Raw genomic sequence first — 17,663 nt, forward strand, 5'->3', positions numbered from 1 at the left:
TGCCCCCGGTGCAAGGACCCGTCCCGCGTGTGCACGCACCTGGAGCGTGACCGAACCTCTTGCGTGAGCAGAGCTGCGCTGCGCACAAACGCAGGGCCCCCGTGGAAACGCCCCGTGCTTGTGCACAAACACAGACACAAACACACACAATGGTGCAAATTTGCCCCTTGCACACGCACCGGGGTGCAAAAAGCCCTTGTGCGAGTGCACAGCCCCTGTGCACGCCCCGCTGCACCCCTCGTGCCAGCGCAACGCCCTCGTGCGCAAACACAGCGCCGCGTGGAGACGCTCGCCACTGGTGCGCACACCCCGGGGAGCAGCAGCAGCTCCTGGGGGGGCAGGAGGCAGCTGCACGGTGCCGGGGGGCAGCACCCAAGGGTGCAGGAGCAGCTCCTGGGGGGGTTGCGTCGCCCTCGCCGCCGTGCGCCCCATGAATAATGCATGGCTGCAGGCCCCGTGCTGCCTCGCCGCCGCCGCGCAGGACAAGGGCAGAATACCAAACGGGAGCCCCGCAGGGCAGGCAGCCCCGGGGACACGGGCACACGGGGACACGGGGACACGGGGACACGCCGCTGCCACCCTCCTCCGTGCCTCAGTTTCCCCACCCAAGGCTGGTGGCCTTGGAGGCCGGGGGTGCCCCCACCAGCGAGGAACGGCCCCGCTCTGACCGTGAGCCTGTGCCCAGGGCAGTGCCAGAGCCACCCCCAGCATTAAAGTGCGCCCAGGAACGCTGCGAAACGGAGCCAGGCCCTCAGTTTGGCAAAGAAAACCCCAATTTCCTCCCCAAACCCACCCCAAGCTTTGCCCTCTTTGGGATCTGCTCCTGCTGGTGGGTGCTGGCAGCCCCCAGGACCCCCCAAAATCAACTCTGGGCACAGCCCCCTGGTGGCACAGAGCCTGCACCGGGCCCCTTCCCAGTTTGGGAACAGGCAGGAGGAGGCAGGAGCTGCTCCAGCACGTGGAAAAAGCCATTTCGGTAGTTTTATTTTCTTTTTCTTTTTTTTTTTTTCCTTGGGCAAAGTCATCTCGACGCAATCCACATCCTCTCTGAAGCTGTCTAGACTTTGATGAATTTAATTTTGCTAAAAAGGAAAAAAAAAAAAAAATAAAATAAAAAAAATCAGAATGAAATTTCCTTTGAAAGCGCTGGAATTTCCCATCCTGCCGCTGCTGGGAGCGCTCGCACGGAGCTGCCGCGGGGCTGGGGGCGTGCAAGGCTCTGGGTGTGCAAGGGGGAGCGCACGGCCCTATGGCACCGCAGCAGCCCCCCCCGCAGCACCAGGGCTGGGTCCCACAGCTCAGCCTTGCTTTTGGGGCACGGGGACCCTTTTGGGGCCGGGCGCTCCCCAAGGGCACAGCCACGACCCCGGGGGTCGCCGTCCCCTGTCCCCAGCCCCTCGGGGGGAGGAGGGCACGAGGAGACCCCCCAGGGACACGGAGCATCCTCCTCCGGCCTCAGGGTTTCTGGAGCAGCCCTCGAGGCTGTTTTGGGGCCAAACCCCCCGGCCCCAGGCTCTCCCCGTCCTCCGCAGGCGGCTGCGTTATTGCTGCCGAGGCTGCGCCGCGTGCGGGAAATCAGGTCAGCCCCCCTTCCTGCCCTCCCCCCCCCTCCCGCAGCCCCCAAATCCCCCCCTTTTCCCCATCAGCATCCCTTTGACACACAGGAAAAAAGCAGCAATCCCATCTCCCCTGGGCTGCCCTGCTTAAAAACAACAAAAGAGGGGAAAAAAAAGAAAAAAGAAAAAAATCACCGCCACCCCCAGCTCCCAACCCGCCCGCGCCTCCCACCCCAAATCCCATCGCCTGGCCTTGGCTGGGAGCAGGAGCAGCCCCCGGGGTCGGGGACGGTGTGGTGGGACACCCCCTGTCCCCAGGGGGCTTCGTCCCCCAGGGATTAAGAAATCGAGGCCGCGCCGTGCCCCCCCCTTGTAGTGCTTTGAATTTTTATTAAAACAACCGAGAAAAAAAAAACCAAAAAAAACGTTATTTCTTCGGAGTACAACCATCCACGGGGATAGAAAAACACTGTGCCAAACCCAAACCCAAACCCAAACCCAAACCCAAACCCAAACCCAAACCCAAACCCAAACCCAAACCCAAACCCAAACCCAAACCCAAACCCATCCGAACTGCAGACGTGCATCGTGCAGGGTTGCCACAAGGCAGCAGGCTGCTAAATAAAGAGGGTTTGGGGCACGCTCTGCCCAGGGGGGCTGCGCCTCCATCCTGGGGGGGTGAGGGAGGAATTGGGGCGCTGGGAGCCCCCCAGATCCCCACGGAGGGGCAGGAGCGGGGCTGGAGCCACGAGGACGCGCCAGGGACCTCGCTCAGGGGCTTTTTGTGGGGCAGCCGCAGTGCGGGTGGCCAGGGTTGGGACCTGGGGTGTGTTTTGGGGACGAGACCCCCACTGTTTTGGGGACGGGACCCCCAGTTTGCACGGGGAGGCAGGGCTGGAGGCGGCCAGGAGCCAGGCGTGGGGGGAGCAGCAGCTGTGGGGCTGTGGAGGAGATGGGGGGGGGGTCCCTGCGTGTGTTTGGGGGCTCCTGGTCCTGCTCCCCCCATGGGGAAGGGGCAGGGTGCGGGGTGAGCTGCTGGGGGATTGGGAGGGCGCGGAGCTGGGGCTGCAGCACCCAGGCAAAAGGCACAGAGGTGGGGGCACCTCGGTGGGGCCCAGGGGGCACCCGCTGCCTCCCCACAGCCAAAACCGGGGCCGCGATCGCTCTCTGCCAGGATCCCGGAGGAGGAGGAGGAGGAGGAGGAGGAGGAAGAGGAGAAGGAGGAGGAGGAGAGCCCTCCGCTGGGGGCTGCTAACAGGAGCCCCCCGTCCCGCTCCTCCGCTGCGGCCCCAGCCCCGTGCTGCAAAATATAAGGGGAAAAAAAAAAGAAAAAGGAAAAAGGCAAAAGGCAGGAGAGGCTGGAAAAACCCAAAGCAGGGAGGGAGGAGGAGGGTCGGCACACGCCGAGGTGGAGGTGTCGCGGTCCGGGGCGGGATGCGGGACGCGGGACGCAGCCGCGGTGATGCCCGGAGCAGGCGCTGGGGCCGGAGGGCGGTGAGGGCGGCGTCCTACAGCTCCTCGAAGAAGGCCATGCGGGACTTGGTGCTCTGTAGGGTGAGCTGCAAGAGAGCAGAGGGGACACGGGGGTGACTCCTTCCTCCCGCCGGGCGCGGCGATGGCACAAGCGGGGACGTCTGGCCGCAGCCTCGGCGCAAGCGCGGGCTGGAGGGAGGGCGCGGGGAAAGGGCAGGGGGGCTTCTGCGGGGCTCCCCCCAAAAAGCGAAGGGTGCTGAGGGGCAGCAGCTGGGCGGCAGGAGCAGAGGAATTTGGGAGCTGAGGGAATTTGGGGTCCTGGAGGAAAGCACGGCCCCGATACCCACCCGGGGCCGTCGCGGAGCGGGGAGCTGGAGCTGCTCGCCCGCACCACGAGGACCCCGGCGCGAAGGCTCTGCAGCACCACGAAATTTGGCTCCCCCCGGGGCTGCTTTCCGCCGGGGCCGCACGTTTTGCTGAGGCAGGGATCCCGGGTTGGCCTCGCAGCCAGCTAAGCCCCACGGCAGAGCTGCCAAGCGCTTCCCCCTCCCCGCTCGCCCCGCTGTCCTCTCCGCGGTAATTCCTTCACGGCTCTGATGCCGCGCTGGCAATCTGTATTGCAGAGGCAATTTCTGCAGGGGCTTAACGCCCTTTCCTGGAACAGGGCTGGCTCAGCTCCTCCTCAGCACCCCCCCGGCCCCCCAGCCTCCTCTCCGGAGCTGCAGTGCACTCCTGCTTTCGGTTCTTCCAGTCGGGTCAAAAAACAGAGGATTTGGGGTGTGAGAGCCATGGGGGTGCCGCGGAGCAACCCGGGCTCATCGCTGCCGGGCTGAGGTGGCCGCAGATGGTCACAATTTGGGGCTGCGCAGGGAAACCGAGGCACGGGAGGAGCAAGGCAGCCGTGGGCACGCAGGCAGGCGGAGAGGCAGGAGCCCAGCGGAGAGCGGGGCGAGGAGAGGCGCAGGAGGATTCCTTCCTGCTGGGTCAGGAGGGAGAATTCAAACCACTCCTGAGCGCACCCCGACTCCCCCAGCGATGGGAAAAAAAAAAAAAAACACCTCCTTTTTCCTTCCTGCCTTCCCTTTCCTCCTGCTTTTCGTGCCCAGCAGCACCGGCAGCGCTCAGGGCAGGCACCGTGCCGCAGGGCTGCTCGCCACGGCCGCAGCCTGGCTGTGCCTGGCATGACAAGAGGCAAGGGCTGAGCTCGGGGAAGGAGGGCAGAGCCCCCCCAGCACCCCCACTCGCCCCACAGCGGGATCCAGGCAGCGGCTGCGCTCACTGCTGGCTGCGGGGAGCTCCGGAGCTGAGCATTTTGGCTGCAGCCACGGCCCCCAGGCAGCTCTTCGCAGGGAACCCCCTCCCCAAAAGCAGGAGCCAGACGTTTTGTGCTTTTTCTTTCCTGCACCCGGGATAGGAAAGCAAGGAGAGCGGCAGGAGGGACGCGATGGGGCTCGGGGTTTGCCCCCCGCCGTGCAAACAGCAGCCCCATTTTTCTGGGGAAAGCCCCAGGCTGGGCTGCAGCACCCTGTGCCTCCCCAAAAATGCCCCCAGCACCCCGGCAGCACCCCCTGCCTCCCCAAAAACGCCCCCAGCACCCCGGCAGCAGCCCCGCTCGCCCCCCCCGAGGAGCATCGAGTGCCCACCCGGGCAGCGCAGCACCGCGCAGGCGAGGCTGAGCGATGGAGAGCAAGTTAGATTTTCGTCAGTGCAGAGAGGGGGGGGAAGAGAAAAGGAGAAAAAAAAATAAAAAAAAAAAATTGATTTACAAGCAGTATTATGATAATCTCCTTCCTGCAGGAGGGGGGGCGGGGTGGGCTCCACAATGCGCTTACCCGAGCCATCAAAGAAAATTTAGAGAGAGGGAGCGGGAGCGCAATTAAGCAGCCAGCGCTCAAATGAATCAAGAGGGGGGGAGAGAAGGGAAGAGCCCCGCTCCCCGCAGCCCTGCGCTGGGGTTCTGGGAGCTCTGCCGGTCCCCACAGCTGCTGGACTCGTGCGGGGAAACCGAGAGCAAACAGCAGAGGAAAACCCACTCGGCAGCCCCTAACCCACGGCACAGCAGAAGCGCGCCAGGGTCAGGGCGGCCCCGACCCCAAAACAGGAGCAGAGGCAGGGGCTGGGGGCTCCCGGGGGCTCTCCGCGTGCTCCCGGTGCTCAGCGCTCCGGGATTTTTATTCCCCGTGCCTCCCCGGGCACGTTTTGCTGCTGCTGCTGCGGGCAGGGAGCTGTAGTCCCTGCGAAATCGCAGCCCGAGTGCTGCATCCCGTAAATCCTCTTTACTGCCACCCCCGCTCCCCTCCGTGTCCTCTCCATCCCTGCCCACTTCCCCGGCGGCCAGTCACACATTCCCCCCTTTTTCTTCTTTTTTTTTTTTTTAATTTTTTTTAGGGCCAAAGCTCCCCGTTCCCCCCGCACCCCTCGCCTCCTCCTCCTCCTCCTCCCACGCGGCCCGGAGCACAACTTTCCCCCAGCCTCCGCCGCTTTGATGAGCGCGCTTAAAAGGGAGAAGATGACACTCCCCGGCGAAGGAAACACTTTTTTTTTCAAAGGCTGCCCCAAAAATAGCTGACGGGCCCTGACGGCTGCTGCTTTCCTTTCGCTCCTTGTAAACAAGGGAACCGAGGCTGCTCTGGCCCACTTTAGCTGCCGGGGAGTTTCACTTCCCGGCCCCAAGGCGCAGCAGCTCTCACACCAGATATAATAAATATAAATAAGAATAAATCACAGGGATAAAATCCCAGTGGAATAAAACACCGGGAATAAAAACCCAGCGGGGACCTGAGCTCGCAGGGGCAAGAGGTGTGCGGGATGCACCTCCTTTTCCTCTGGGATTTGGGGGAAAAGTGGGGGAAAAGCGTTTCTTTTGCTGCTCCCTCGCATCCCGCCTTGGCACGGTGTTGGTGCCAAGGACCGGGCTCCAGCCCCAGACCTGGAGAAGTGCTGCATCCTACAGCTCGCCCTAAAACCCTAAAGGCAGCCCGAGCCCAGAAGCAGTCATGGAAGGAGCAGAGAGGTGCTCAAGGCCACAGCCACCTGTCTGGGAAGGGGCACGGGGAGCTGCTCCTCGCCCCGACGCTTCCAAGGGCTTCGCTCAGGGCAAAGCAGCCCGACGGGATGAGAGGAAATGAAATGAAAAAAGAAACGGAACAAAAGGCCGGGCTGTGCTCGCGGTTCAGAGCAGCAGCCTGCCCTGGGAGGCTCCCCCCATGGGGAAAAAGTGTTTTTTTTTCATGTTCTACCGCAGCCCGAGCAGCAAAACCCTCCTGAAGCCGAGCCAGCTGGAGCCGCCAGCGCCAGCGCCCGGCCGGGAGCGCTACGGGGAAAGCAGCTTCCAGATGAGGAGCCTTGTGCTGTGCCCACAGAGCTCGTAAAGCGGGATTAGCATGTTAACCACGGCATTAAAGGCAAAAAAAAACCTGAGCAGGCATCTTCAAAGGCAGGCAACCAAAGCCAGGGGTCAGGCAGCAGCGCTGGCTTCCTTACGCGGGCTCCTCTCAGCTGCTGCCTGGGGCTTTTTGCTCCAAATCCCCTCCTTGTGCCGTGCTCACCTGCAGCCCTCCCCCAAATTTATGGTGTCACGGAGCTCCCAGCACTGATGGGGAGGGGACAGGGGGCTCAACAGCCACCAGCCGGCCCTGGAGGGACACCCAGCATCTCCCCAAAGCCATCATTTCTGGGCACGGGCCAGGGAGAAGCCTGCGTGGCCAAAGCACCTCCCTGCCTCTGCCGTGGTGCTCAGCAGGCAGCCTGCACCTCCCTGCTGCTCAGGCAGGGCTGTGCTGGCCCTCAGCAACTTCTCACAAAGGTTTTTTCTGAGTGTTTTTGCCACCTGTGCTCAGGGATGCCCTTGCTGCAGCCCTGCAGTGCCTCTCTCCTCAGTGCTACGAGCCAAAATGCGCCGAGCGCCGTCGGCGTGCAAGAGCACAGCCACGGAACGGAGAAAAAGCTCCCCAAAATCCCTCCTCAACCAAGGGCAGGCAAACCCCTGGCTCAGCCAGGCTGGTCCTTGGAGGGAAGCAGCTCCAGGAAGATGAGATGTGGCTGGCAGAGGGGAAAGGAGCAGCCTGGGGAGGAGGCAGGGGACTGGGGGCACCGCAGGGTGGCGGGGAAGGCAGGGCCACCCTGGGGACCGGGGAGGGACCCGCTGACAGCTCCACCAACAGCACCAGGGGGCTGCAGGACACAGCTCCAACCCCCCAAAGCCAGAAACGTGCTCCTTGAGTCACTTAAAAAGGGCTGTAGGGAAGAATCCTGCCCCTGGGGAGAGGGCAGGAAACCTTTCCCACCTCCAGCAGCCAGCGTTTCTCGGGGCTGGGGCCAGCGGGCAGGAGAGGAGAGCGCAGGGCAGCGAGGGGCTGCCTCGAGGGGTGGTAGCAGCCGGCACCAGGCGCTGCCAAGCCCGAGCAGTACCTGCAGACGCTGCCTGTCCTCAGCTGCCACCTGCACGCTGCTCTGGAGCTGCTCAGACAGACACCACAGAGCCCACAGCCACGTGCCGCCCCGCTCCGAGCCGAGGGGGGGAAGTTTCAGCCTGCCCCGCCAGCCCTGGCAGCAGCGGCGAGAGGAAATTGATGGGGTTTGGTTGGTTTTTTTTTATCAAGCTCGTGAGCTGCTTTCTGCAGCAAACAAGGGGGCAGGTCCTGCTTTAACTTCATTACGGAAAGCTTCAAAGGCCCCCCCCTGCACCTCCGATGGGTTCCCAGCCACAGGCAGCAGCGCAGAAGCAGGCGCCCTGAATTATTTAAGCAGCTCTCGCCTGCACTCCCCCACTGATGTTGCCAACTCGACTTCTGCCAAGAGAGACGCAGCCCAGCGTGGAGGATCAGGTGCGAAAATGAAGGCGGAGAAGCTGCCAAGGCTTCTGACGGAGCGAGAGCCGGGCACGGGGCCGGGTGGGCTTTGGGGAGGAGGGTGCCGGGGTGCAGGGGGTGGCAGGAGCAGCGGGCACCGCGGGCAAGCTCATGCAGGGGTTAGCGGGACAGGCGGTGACCCCCTCGCCCCAACGCAGAGTACCTCGGAATAACCTAGGTGGCAGTCTCAAATGCAGATAGGTCTTCTGCCCTGGGCTTGAGGCTAAACCAGCAAAATAAAAACGGACACACAGACAAAAAAAACAAACATTCCTCTGTGATACGAGTAAAGGGCAGGTTGGGCAATCTGCTCAGCGCTGCAGCGAGCAACAGCTCCCCAGGAAGGGCAGGGGGCTGGCGGTACCGAAGTCCTCCTAAACCACTCGGCCACCTCGGGCGTCTTCAATTTCCCCTCTCCACCAGGTTTCCCTCTCCATCAGGTTTCCCTCTCCATCACAACACAGGGCCAGAAGCCCTCCTGACCTCCCGAAGGCAGCAAGAGGAGCAGGCTGGGATTTATTCCGACGAGGAGCGGGCTGGGATTTGGAAACCTCAGCTCCTGGTGGGGCTGGGATGCAGGAGCCAGGCAGCCCCCGGTCCCTCGGTTCCCCCTCGGAGGCAGGGGACGGGCCTGAAGCTCCAAAAGGGGATGGGGACACCCCCCTGACAGACGCCCAAACGCCTGCCTGCCGCCTCTGCTAAGTGAGACAAATGGGACCGGCAGCTCGCTATTAATTTATCTCAAAAAGCTACAGTCAGAGGCAAAAATTTAGCATTTGCTGTTTATACCAAGGGCTCTGAGCACGGGGACGTATCCTCACAAAATCCTGATGGGAGCAGAAAGGGTTTCAGATTCTGCAGTGATTAAAGGGCCTGTGAAGATTTTTCTGCTCTGCCCTCCGGAGAGGCAGGAACCCAAATAGCACACGGCTGGCACTGGGAAACCAGCGACATCCGCTAGCTTCATTTTCCTGCCCCAATTCAGCCATCACAAGCTCCCAGCCACGAGAGTCGGCACGAGCTGGTATTTTGGAGCCCTTTTAGCCATCGCTGCTCCCCGCTGAGGCGTGTTATCAGGCCAGGATTCGGTTTGAAAACCCCAAATTGCTACCACGATCTACACCCCTGTCACACTGACTTGCGAAGCGCTCACAAGGACGCTTGCAAGCACAAACCCTGGGTAAAAACAAAAACCTCTGCAGGCAACTGGAGCTGACCGCTAGGTCCTGCTGCAATAATTGTGGGTGGGTCCCAACCCCTCGTTAGAATGAACCCAGCTGGGAGGAGAGCAGAGCCACTCAACGAAGGGAAGAGAACCAATGTAAAGATAAAGAAGGGCTTGTGTTGGGCCCTTCCAGGCTCTCCAATATCCCAACGTTTTGGCTAAGCATGAATCTCCGAAGCATTTCTAGAGGCAGGTGGCTCCAGGGTGCAGAGCACACCCCGTTCAAACCTTAACAGCAGCAGGTTTTGCTGTTAGTGCTTGAAACTGCACTACAGGTTACTGGAGAACAGATTAAAAGAGAGGATGGAGCTTTTGGCTTTTTCTGCTGAGAGCTCATAAATCGGGAGTGGTTTTCCCCTTATTATTCCCTAGCCAAACTCAGAACTACTTCCTTGCACTGCCCTTAGGGAATGGTTGCAATGGCCAGGAAGGGCTTTTCCCGTTCCTGGTGTTAGTAGGGTTGCAAATCCCTCCTACCAGCACCTCTGTATGGCTTTTGGTAAGGTTCAGCAGGACAGGCAAACCTCGAGCCCTCCCCAGCCCTCCACCGAGCACTGAGGAGACGAGGCTTGGTTGCAGCAAGAATGAAACCAGAGCCACCAGCAGCTGAGCCCCCCTGCGCCCTGGTTCAAAGCTAAGCAGGCAGGGAAGAAAGCCTAGATCAAACGATTTTATTATAACAACGTGTGCAAAATAAAGGCAGGGTTATTTTGTCGTTTTTTTTTTTTTAAAAGGATTTCGTCAGGCGAGATACAAACTGGAGCCCTCCGATACCTTTTTAATAGTGTTGTGCTTGCTGTTGCCTCGGCTGGCGTTCTCGTTGTGCAATATATCCAGGGCTGTCTCCCTCTCCTTCAGTTTCAGCGCCTCGATTTCGGTCTTCAGCTCGTTCAGCTGCTCCTGCAGGTGCTTGCTTTTCTCCATGTACTCCACCCTGGCGCACACAAAACAGACCCGGGTCAGTGCTGCCTGGCTGCACGTGGTGGCACGACCCTCAGCAGCAACTTGGGCGGGATTAAAAAGAGAAGCCGGACACCCGACCAAGAACTCTAAGCCCTGTTACTATAAAATAAATAAATAAAAGCCAAGCTAGGGCTGCTGGAGGCTTTTGGAGTGAAGCTGTGCCACGAGACAGATTTAGGGGTGTGCAGTTTCAGCCTAAAAGATGCTGTTTTAAGCAGCACTGCTCCACTCCGCTCTCGTCCCATCCGCCCCCCACCTCCAAACCTAGCTCCCAGGCTCACCAAAGCACAAATCCCTTGGTGGCATTTTCCAGGAGGGACCTTGGTGTGCTGCCTTCTCATGTTTTAGAGGGGTTTAATTTGGTAAGGGGTGTGGGAGCAAGCGCCGTCCCCAAAATATCAGGTGTTTTTTAGACGCACCGCATCCCCGAGAGAGAGAAAGGCCTCTCAAAAATAGAAAGTTTAAAAAAAAAAAGGCACAAGAAACCTGTAGCCATTCTCAGGTCTCAGCCTTAGCTGCCTTCTACAACGAAGCATCTACCGGAGCCAAAAAAAAAAACAAAAATCACACCATGCCAGCCTGTACTTGCGATTAAATACTGAGACCGAGGTCAAAGTACCAGCAGGCTAACAAGAACCCTCTCAAAGTGCCAAAATTTGTAGCAGGGCTTATCTCAGCATCCGAGGAATGAGAGCACTCCTGGAGAAGCCAGCGAAAAGCACGCTGCTGCTTTTATCGTTTGGCAGAGCCCAGCTCCTCCTGCTCAGAAGAGTGGGATGACCTAGTTAGCAACCTCGGTGCGGAGCCAGGAATTTGGGGGGGTATTTGCAGCTTTTACGTTTTTCCTTTTGGCTTCAGGACAAGTTTTTAACCTCTGCCCCTGGAGTAGCGGGAGAGGGAAGTGACCAGAGGCAGAAAAAGCCACCCGGTGGGATGGGGGGTGTTACGACCGCAGCCCTCCGAGCTTTGATCTCCCCCCCCGTCAATGAACAAAGCACATTATTACTACAGAGATTAAAATCTGATCTGCTTTGATTTCTGCTAAATTTGTAATTTCGAAGGCTACATTTACACCCTCAGGAAAACACAAGATCAAAGCTCGTAATCACAGCCAAAAGTTGCTTGCGTACACGTTTTATATATAAACATGCCACAGATTCACAGGAAAAGGAGTTCCAAACGACGGGGTGGATGAGAACCCAAAAACCTTCTCCCTCTTTCCCTTTATGCTGGAGCTCTTCTGAACGACACAGAGGCCACGTCGGGCTCCGGTACAGCTCCCCTGGCTGCAGAGGGAAGACAGCAGCAACCCCACCCGGCCCCGGCCCTGGCGGGCAGCACGCCACCTACTTCTCTTTCTCAATTTCCATGGACAGCCTCTTCATGTCCGTATCCTTGAAGTCGAAGGACAGGCTCTCGCTGATGAGGTTGAAGCTCGGCAGGTCCGTGGGCAGCGCTGTCGTGCTGGAGTTCATGGACTGCTACGGGGGGAGAGGACACGTTAATGGCTTTGGGACCGACATGAGAGCTCCTACAGTGAGAGTTCTGTAACACAGAGCTAAAACCAGAGCAATGCCTAAAGACAGCACCAGGTGCTGCTTCCTAATGCTTTAATAAGGTCCCAGTTACCGCCACAGGTCACAGTGTGCTCTCCATGGAGTGGCACTGACCTGGAAGGAGGACCCTGGTCGCATTCCTGATGCATGGTGGCCCACCAGTACCAATTTCTGAAACTCTGAACCAGCCTCAAACTTCCAGGAGGAAGGGTTAAGCTGGCGAGCTTTTTGTGCAGAAGGTGGCAAGTGCTGCAAAGCCCTGCAGAAGCAGAGCAGCAAACAGGCTGTGCCTCAAGAAGAACATCACTCCAAAGGTTAACTTGGGATGCAATTCCAGGGCACTCCACGGAGATACACACCACTATTTTTTATTTATTTTTTAACCTTCCCAGCAATTAACAGCTCCGAGTGTTTTGGAACCGCTGCTAGAGCCAGTTGGAAGCACAGAGATAACACCAGGACCCACTTGAGCTGCACACAAATGAAGATTTGGGACTTTCTTCCCTGCTTCCACACACTGTGATGGCTCCACCTGGCACGCACCGCCCAGGCTCTCCTCCTTTATCCTCACCTTTTAAAAAAATGACCCTTCTCTCAGTCAAAACCCCTGTCACACCTCTAATAAATGGGCTCGTTAGCGGCGCAGGAAGAACAGCCTGACTCAAATCATCCCTCCCCTCTTGCAATGTGTTAGATGAGGTCGCCAGCAGCACACGTCAAGGATGGCAGAGCAGCTTCCCATGGCAGGCTGCACGCGTGGAGCTGAGTCAGACCCGCTGCTGGTGCACCCAGCCCGCTGGCATTTGGGGTAGGAGCAACACAGCCCAGCTCCCAAAGGTCACCCGGCTCTCTCCAAGGTGTCCCATCAAGCTTTAAGGGATTCCTGTAATGAGGATGTGCCCCAAACAGGCTGGATTTGGGAGCAGGTGGCACTGTGCAGACAGGCTGGGCGGGCAGCACACACCAAAAGCTGGGAGGACGGTGCTCAGGCAGAGGGTATCTGCCCCCAGGACTTTGGCTGGTTATTTCTTCCCCATGTTTCTTCTGTTTGGGATACTCCAGGGACTGTTTGCAGCCAGCTCCAGCAGTGCTAGAGCCGTGACAGATTTCCTTGTGCAGTCCCTGCCTCCTCCCTCACCGCCAGCCCGGAATTCACAAGCAGCCGAGGCTCGTCCCTGCTCCTGGCCAAAGCGACGACATTTCATTTACCCCGCAGAGCCCGAGCTGAAAGGCAAACACCTCGTACGAGCAGAAACAAGGAGGCAACCAGAACTGCACTGCCTGGCATCCCGCAGCTGAGCCAGACTTCGAGCTGCAAGGAAAATAGCCCTACCCATGGCAGTAGCTGCTGCCACAGGACGTGCATTAATTCTGCAGCACGTGCTGAAAGGGACAGCTGAGCACCTAAATCCCTGTCCCTAAGGAAAGGGGACAGACCTGCAAAGGCACCTGAGCCATTTAAGTACTTGCATCCCATCGACACGCAGGTCCCTTTGCTGTAACACCCACAGGGGGTTGCAAAAAACATTTCCACCTGAAATTCTACGGTCTGTGATGTGCAGGGGAGCCAGGAGCATCCAAACCTTCCTGCTGGCCTTAAAACAACCTTTAACATTTTTTTCTGCACAAGCTTGTTCTACATTTAAAAAAAAAAAAACCACCACGCACACAACCCCAAAGAGCAATTGAGCAGGATTTTCAGTCGCTGCAATCATTAAACCCAGAAGCCAATTTGTCAGGGTTACTACAGCCACTGCCTCCCCGCTCCTCAGCGCAGCTCTTTCATGAAGCAACAAAAAAAAAAAAAAAATGATGGAGAAGTAAGAGAGCAGCAATGGGGAGGGAGAGTAAGGAGAGAGCAAAGCAGTCCCCGGCCATCCATCCACAGGGAGGCTGGGCACAGATTTTTAATTAAGGGGACAAGGGGGATGTCACCGGGGCACGGGATGACAGAGGGGACACAGCTTTTCCCTTGTGCTCCCTCACCTGGAACCGAAGGCGCAGCCTCGTTGTTCCATTAAAGCAATTCCCTGCAGTTAGCAGAGGCAAGCCCCACGCTGACAGCGGCCGTCCCCCTGGGGAGCAGAGCAAACGAGCCGGCTGACACGGAGGAAGCACGGAGCGAGCCGTGTCACAAGGCTTCCCCCGCAGGGAGAGCTTCTCCTCTCGCTGCCGCTGCCTTTGCTGTGCTCCTCGAGGGTTTGGGAAGCCCCAGACAGGCTCAGTACTTCAAGAGGCTCAGAGAAGTGCTGCCTGCCTTTAGTCTTGCTCTGAGTGGTACCTGAATGGCAATGAAGAAGGCGAAAGAGACGCTGCCAAGTCAGTAAGGAATGAATTGTTCTCCCAGCCCTGCTGGCCTGAGACTCAGATTCACTTTTATTTTTTTTTCTCCTCATGCATCATCCACCTGCACCATCACAAAAGCAGTTTGGGCTTCAAGGACTAAGAAGACACCGAAACAGGCTTTACAAAGCCAGTACGGGAGACTGGAAAATTACCAAAGCGAAATGTTAACTGCTTCTTGTGGTTTCTGCAGCACAGCCATCCCCACCTCCCTTCCTCCCCTGCCCCGGGAGGGAAGTTTTCTGCCTTGCTCCCCGTGCCGGGGGACCAGAGCACAAGCGCTGGGCCAAGGGAAAAGCAGAAGCTCAGCATTACACCCTCATTAAGGGAGAGAGGAGCTGGAACGCGGCGCTGTTTGGCAGAGCTGCCATTCACCTGAGGGACACGAGGCTCCCAGCAGCAGCTTTCAAAACCCTTCAATCCCTCAGGGCACCCCGGGCTGGTTCTCTCCCTCCTTCCCGCGCCTGTCCCGCGGGGTCCCTCCGTTTGGAGCGGCGTCCCCACGCAGGCAGGCAGCGGAGCGAGGAGAGATGCCAGGAGGGAGGAGAGGAGCAAGACAGGCGTGACAAGGGCTGGGGGAGAGGGAGCTTCACACCCCAGGGCCCGGCGAGGTGCTGTCACACGGACGCGGGTCCAGCAGGCACATTTGCAGCCCGCTGACCTTGGAAAAACAACAGAGAGATAGACACAGGAACAGGAACGGGAGAGCTCTGCCCAGACCTCAACACGGGGCTGATGCGGCCATTCAGAGGGTTTTCAATGAGGGTGCTCCACCCCGTGCATATGTTAAACCCAGAATTAAAGACCCAGAAACCCGTAGTAAAATAAGGAGCACTCCGAAAATGAGGTTTACAAAGCATGGAGGTAGCTAGCACTTGAATGAGTGCCCCGAGGCTAAAAGTACCTGGCTGCTTTCCATCAGTGCAGTTTCTTAAGAGCTTCTGAACATTTTTTTTTTTTTTTTGCAGGGATATTCAGAGAACCTGAATGGAAAGCTACTTCATCGTTAGCCCTCTTCAACCTGCCTCTCAGAAGTTTTGAGAGAAGGGGAAGGAGCCAACACGTACAAATTAAAATTTCAGTACTAGACAGGTCGGAAACTTCCACATATGTCTGCTGAGCTTATTCCCAAAGCTGTCGAGCTCTTCCCCCTTCACCCCTCAGGACAAAGAGCTGCGGAAGAGGCAGTCGTGGCAGGTGTGAGCGGCAGGGAGGGAGCACTTGATGGATTTTGCAGGCCCTGCAGCACAATTACAGAAGTTGAGGAAAAGAACTGCCAGACAGAATGGGAGCAGTGGTCATTTAATCTGACGGTTCGGTCCCCGGCAGCAACCAGGACCAGATGCTTCAGAGGAAGGTGTGAAATCCTCGTAATGGGCAATTATGGAATAATCTCCCTTCAAGGAAGTTGTTCTTTTCCGCACATAGATGCGCAGCAACCAGTTTCTGCCCACAGAATGAATTCACAGGCTCTGAACAACGTTTATCCTACCTAACAAGAACGGGGACATCCTCCTTTTTGTATTTAGCCCTCCTTTAAAAGCTCTCACTAAGCTGGTCCGCCCCGCACAGCAAAGAACAGCTCTAACACCTTTGTTAAATCCATTCACGATTTGCTGCCTTCAGTTTCACCAGCAGCTGCTGGGATCTCGTAGCACGAGGCAGGACAGACAGGGAGGAAGAAGAGCAAAGTGCTGGACAGGGCACCTGGGTGACAAGAGCAAGAGCAGCTACGGATTTCTGAGCAGCTGCTGAGCAATGCAATGAGACCGCTTGTATCCTTCCTCCGATGGGATGGAGGCACAGGAATTCTCCAGGGTACAGAGGAGGCCACAATTACGGGCTGGGAACTGAGGATTACAAGGCAGCTCCTTCTTACCGTGTAGGACGACTTGCTGGTGATCTCCAAAAGCTTCTGCTTTGCTCTCCGCTCAGACTCCCGAGCCTCCTGAAGGTCTTGCTTTAGCTGATCGGCCTCCTTTGCCCTGCAAAGAAAACCAGCAAATGGCAAATATCAGATCAGAGCCCGGAGGTGACAGGTTACAGTGTAGGTGTAAAACAGGCAGACATTTGTTCCTTAACAAGACCTCAACTAGAGAAATCATTTGAGCAAGGGCAACGCTGGAACCTCTGACACGTGGGACACTAATTAGCACAGAAACCCAAGCCACAGAAGGGCAGCTCTGACACGAGCCCTGCGTGAGCAGCAGTAAGCAAGGCTAAGGGCCAGAGGAGCATGCCAAGATGCCAGAACGGAAAGAACACCTTCAAAAGTTAAGCTGAGACTTGTGGCAGGAGAGGCAGTTTTCTGCCTGGTAAGTCTCTACCAACATACAAAAAGAAGAAAGCACCCAAGGCTACACAGCTTTGCCTGCTTGCAGGGCCCAATGACTCTAAAACAAGTACCTAGCCCTGAGCCTCAAGGGCTTCCAAGGTCACCCCTACCCCTCCAGGGGAAGCTTTCCTTTGCCAGACTGAAATTTGAGCAGAGATTCCACAAGTCAGAGACCAAGGTAAGCAGGGATGGACAAGGGCAGAGTCTGTCCATGCAAGAAGGGCTGAAGCCAAGCAAGCTCACATGGGAAGGCGTGAGCAGTTGGAAGGAAACAAGAATAATTTCTTCCTTGCTTGCTACTAAACGCATGATGGGGCCTGGGTTCTGGTATCTAAAGGATGGCAACGTCAGTTTTATCAAGAGACAGAGTCCGGGAGCTGGGGAGACCTCACGGCTAACCTGAAACGAACCTCACAGCTGCTAAGGAGAGCTGAGCACCTGAGAAGGAAACACGGGGACAAAGAGATGATAGCAAACACAGAACTGACAGCCAGAAGAAGAGAAGAAAAGCAAAACAACAACAGGAGCGTCAAGAATGCTGTCAGATACTTTCAGAATGCAGTGGGTGTTTGCAGAAATCACCCCCAAGTTTGAGCTGCGGCTGTCAAGGCGCGACAGGCAGAGCGCCAAGGCCCGCAGCACCCTCTCCCCCGGCTGCCAGCCCCTTTCCCTGTGGCTTTCACCGCGGATCTCTCTCCTCCAAACAGCTTCAGAGAAAGGTCTCCAGCTCCAGGGAAAGCTCAGGGCTGTAGCTGTATGATTTCCTACCCAGGGTCAGCCTAGCTGTGGCAAAAAGTGTGAGACAAGGAGAAAGGAGCTGAGCCTCGGGGCTGTTTGCTGCTGGGCAGGGCCAGAGGCCAAAGTGCTGGATGGGCTAACATCAGGAGTGAGCTGCTCTCGGGCTAAGTCAGAGTGGGGCTGGAAAAGCAAAGCAGAGGCAGCTGCAAGGTTGTACCCTCTGACCTCCTCTCCGACTCCTCGGCCATTTTCAGTGCCAACATCTCTGCCTCTAGCACCTTCTGTTCCATCAGCCGCTTCTCCTCCTCCGTCCGGATGGCCGTGGCTTTGATCCGCTGCATCTCTTGCTCAGCCTCTGCTGCTTTCTGAGCCAGGAGCTTGGCCTCCTCCTCTGTGATCTGAGCCTTCTCAGCCAGCAAGTCTGCTGTCTCTTCAGACCTCATCTGAGAACGAAGGCACGTTAAGCACACCGAACATCTCCCAAAACACGCTCTCAGCCCCCGGGGCAGGGCCACCACGGCTCCTCGAGCCCCTCTCCGCCCCTTCCACAAAATTCCACAGCCTCCAAGTCCTGGATGTGCCCAGGCTCTGTCCCAGCTCGTTTTCCTTCGTGCTCGTGCCCCA

General features: G+C 57.7%; 1 protein-coding gene across 4 annotated transcripts in view; it reads right to left on the reverse strand.

Annotated features, from left to right (window-relative positions):
• Window positions 1-1,922: 1,922 nt before the first annotated feature.
• The window catches only part of NF2 (NF2, moesin-ezrin-radixin like (MERLIN) tumor suppressor), a 33,197-nt gene continuing 17,456 nt past the window's right edge, over window positions 1,923-17,663 (reverse strand). Inside the window, exons 12-17 of one of the 4 annotated variants that reach the window (XM_068653602.1) lie at window positions 17,265-17,482; window positions 15,846-15,951; window positions 11,418-11,545; window positions 9,879-10,038; window positions 8,043-8,102; window positions 1,923-3,115 (exon numbers count right to left, since the gene is read on the reverse strand). In XM_068653602.1, the coding sequence (XP_068509703.1) occupies window positions 8,067-8,102; window positions 9,879-10,038; window positions 11,418-11,545; window positions 15,846-15,951; window positions 17,265-17,482 (648 nt within the window). In that variant the 3' untranslated portion in view covers window positions 1,923-3,115; window positions 8,043-8,066. Of the gene's footprint in view, window positions 3,116-8,042; window positions 8,103-9,878; window positions 10,039-11,417; window positions 11,549-15,845; window positions 15,952-17,264; window positions 17,483-17,663 lie in introns of all 4 variants that reach the window. The other 3 variants (XM_068653601.1, XM_068653600.1, XM_068653599.1) reach the window with 3 other exon arrangements.

This window comes from Anas acuta, chromosome 17 (assembly GCF_963932015.1).
Source record: "Anas acuta chromosome 17, bAnaAcu1.1, whole genome shotgun sequence".
Taxonomy (NCBI): domain Eukaryota; kingdom Metazoa; phylum Chordata; class Aves; order Anseriformes; family Anatidae; genus Anas; species Anas acuta.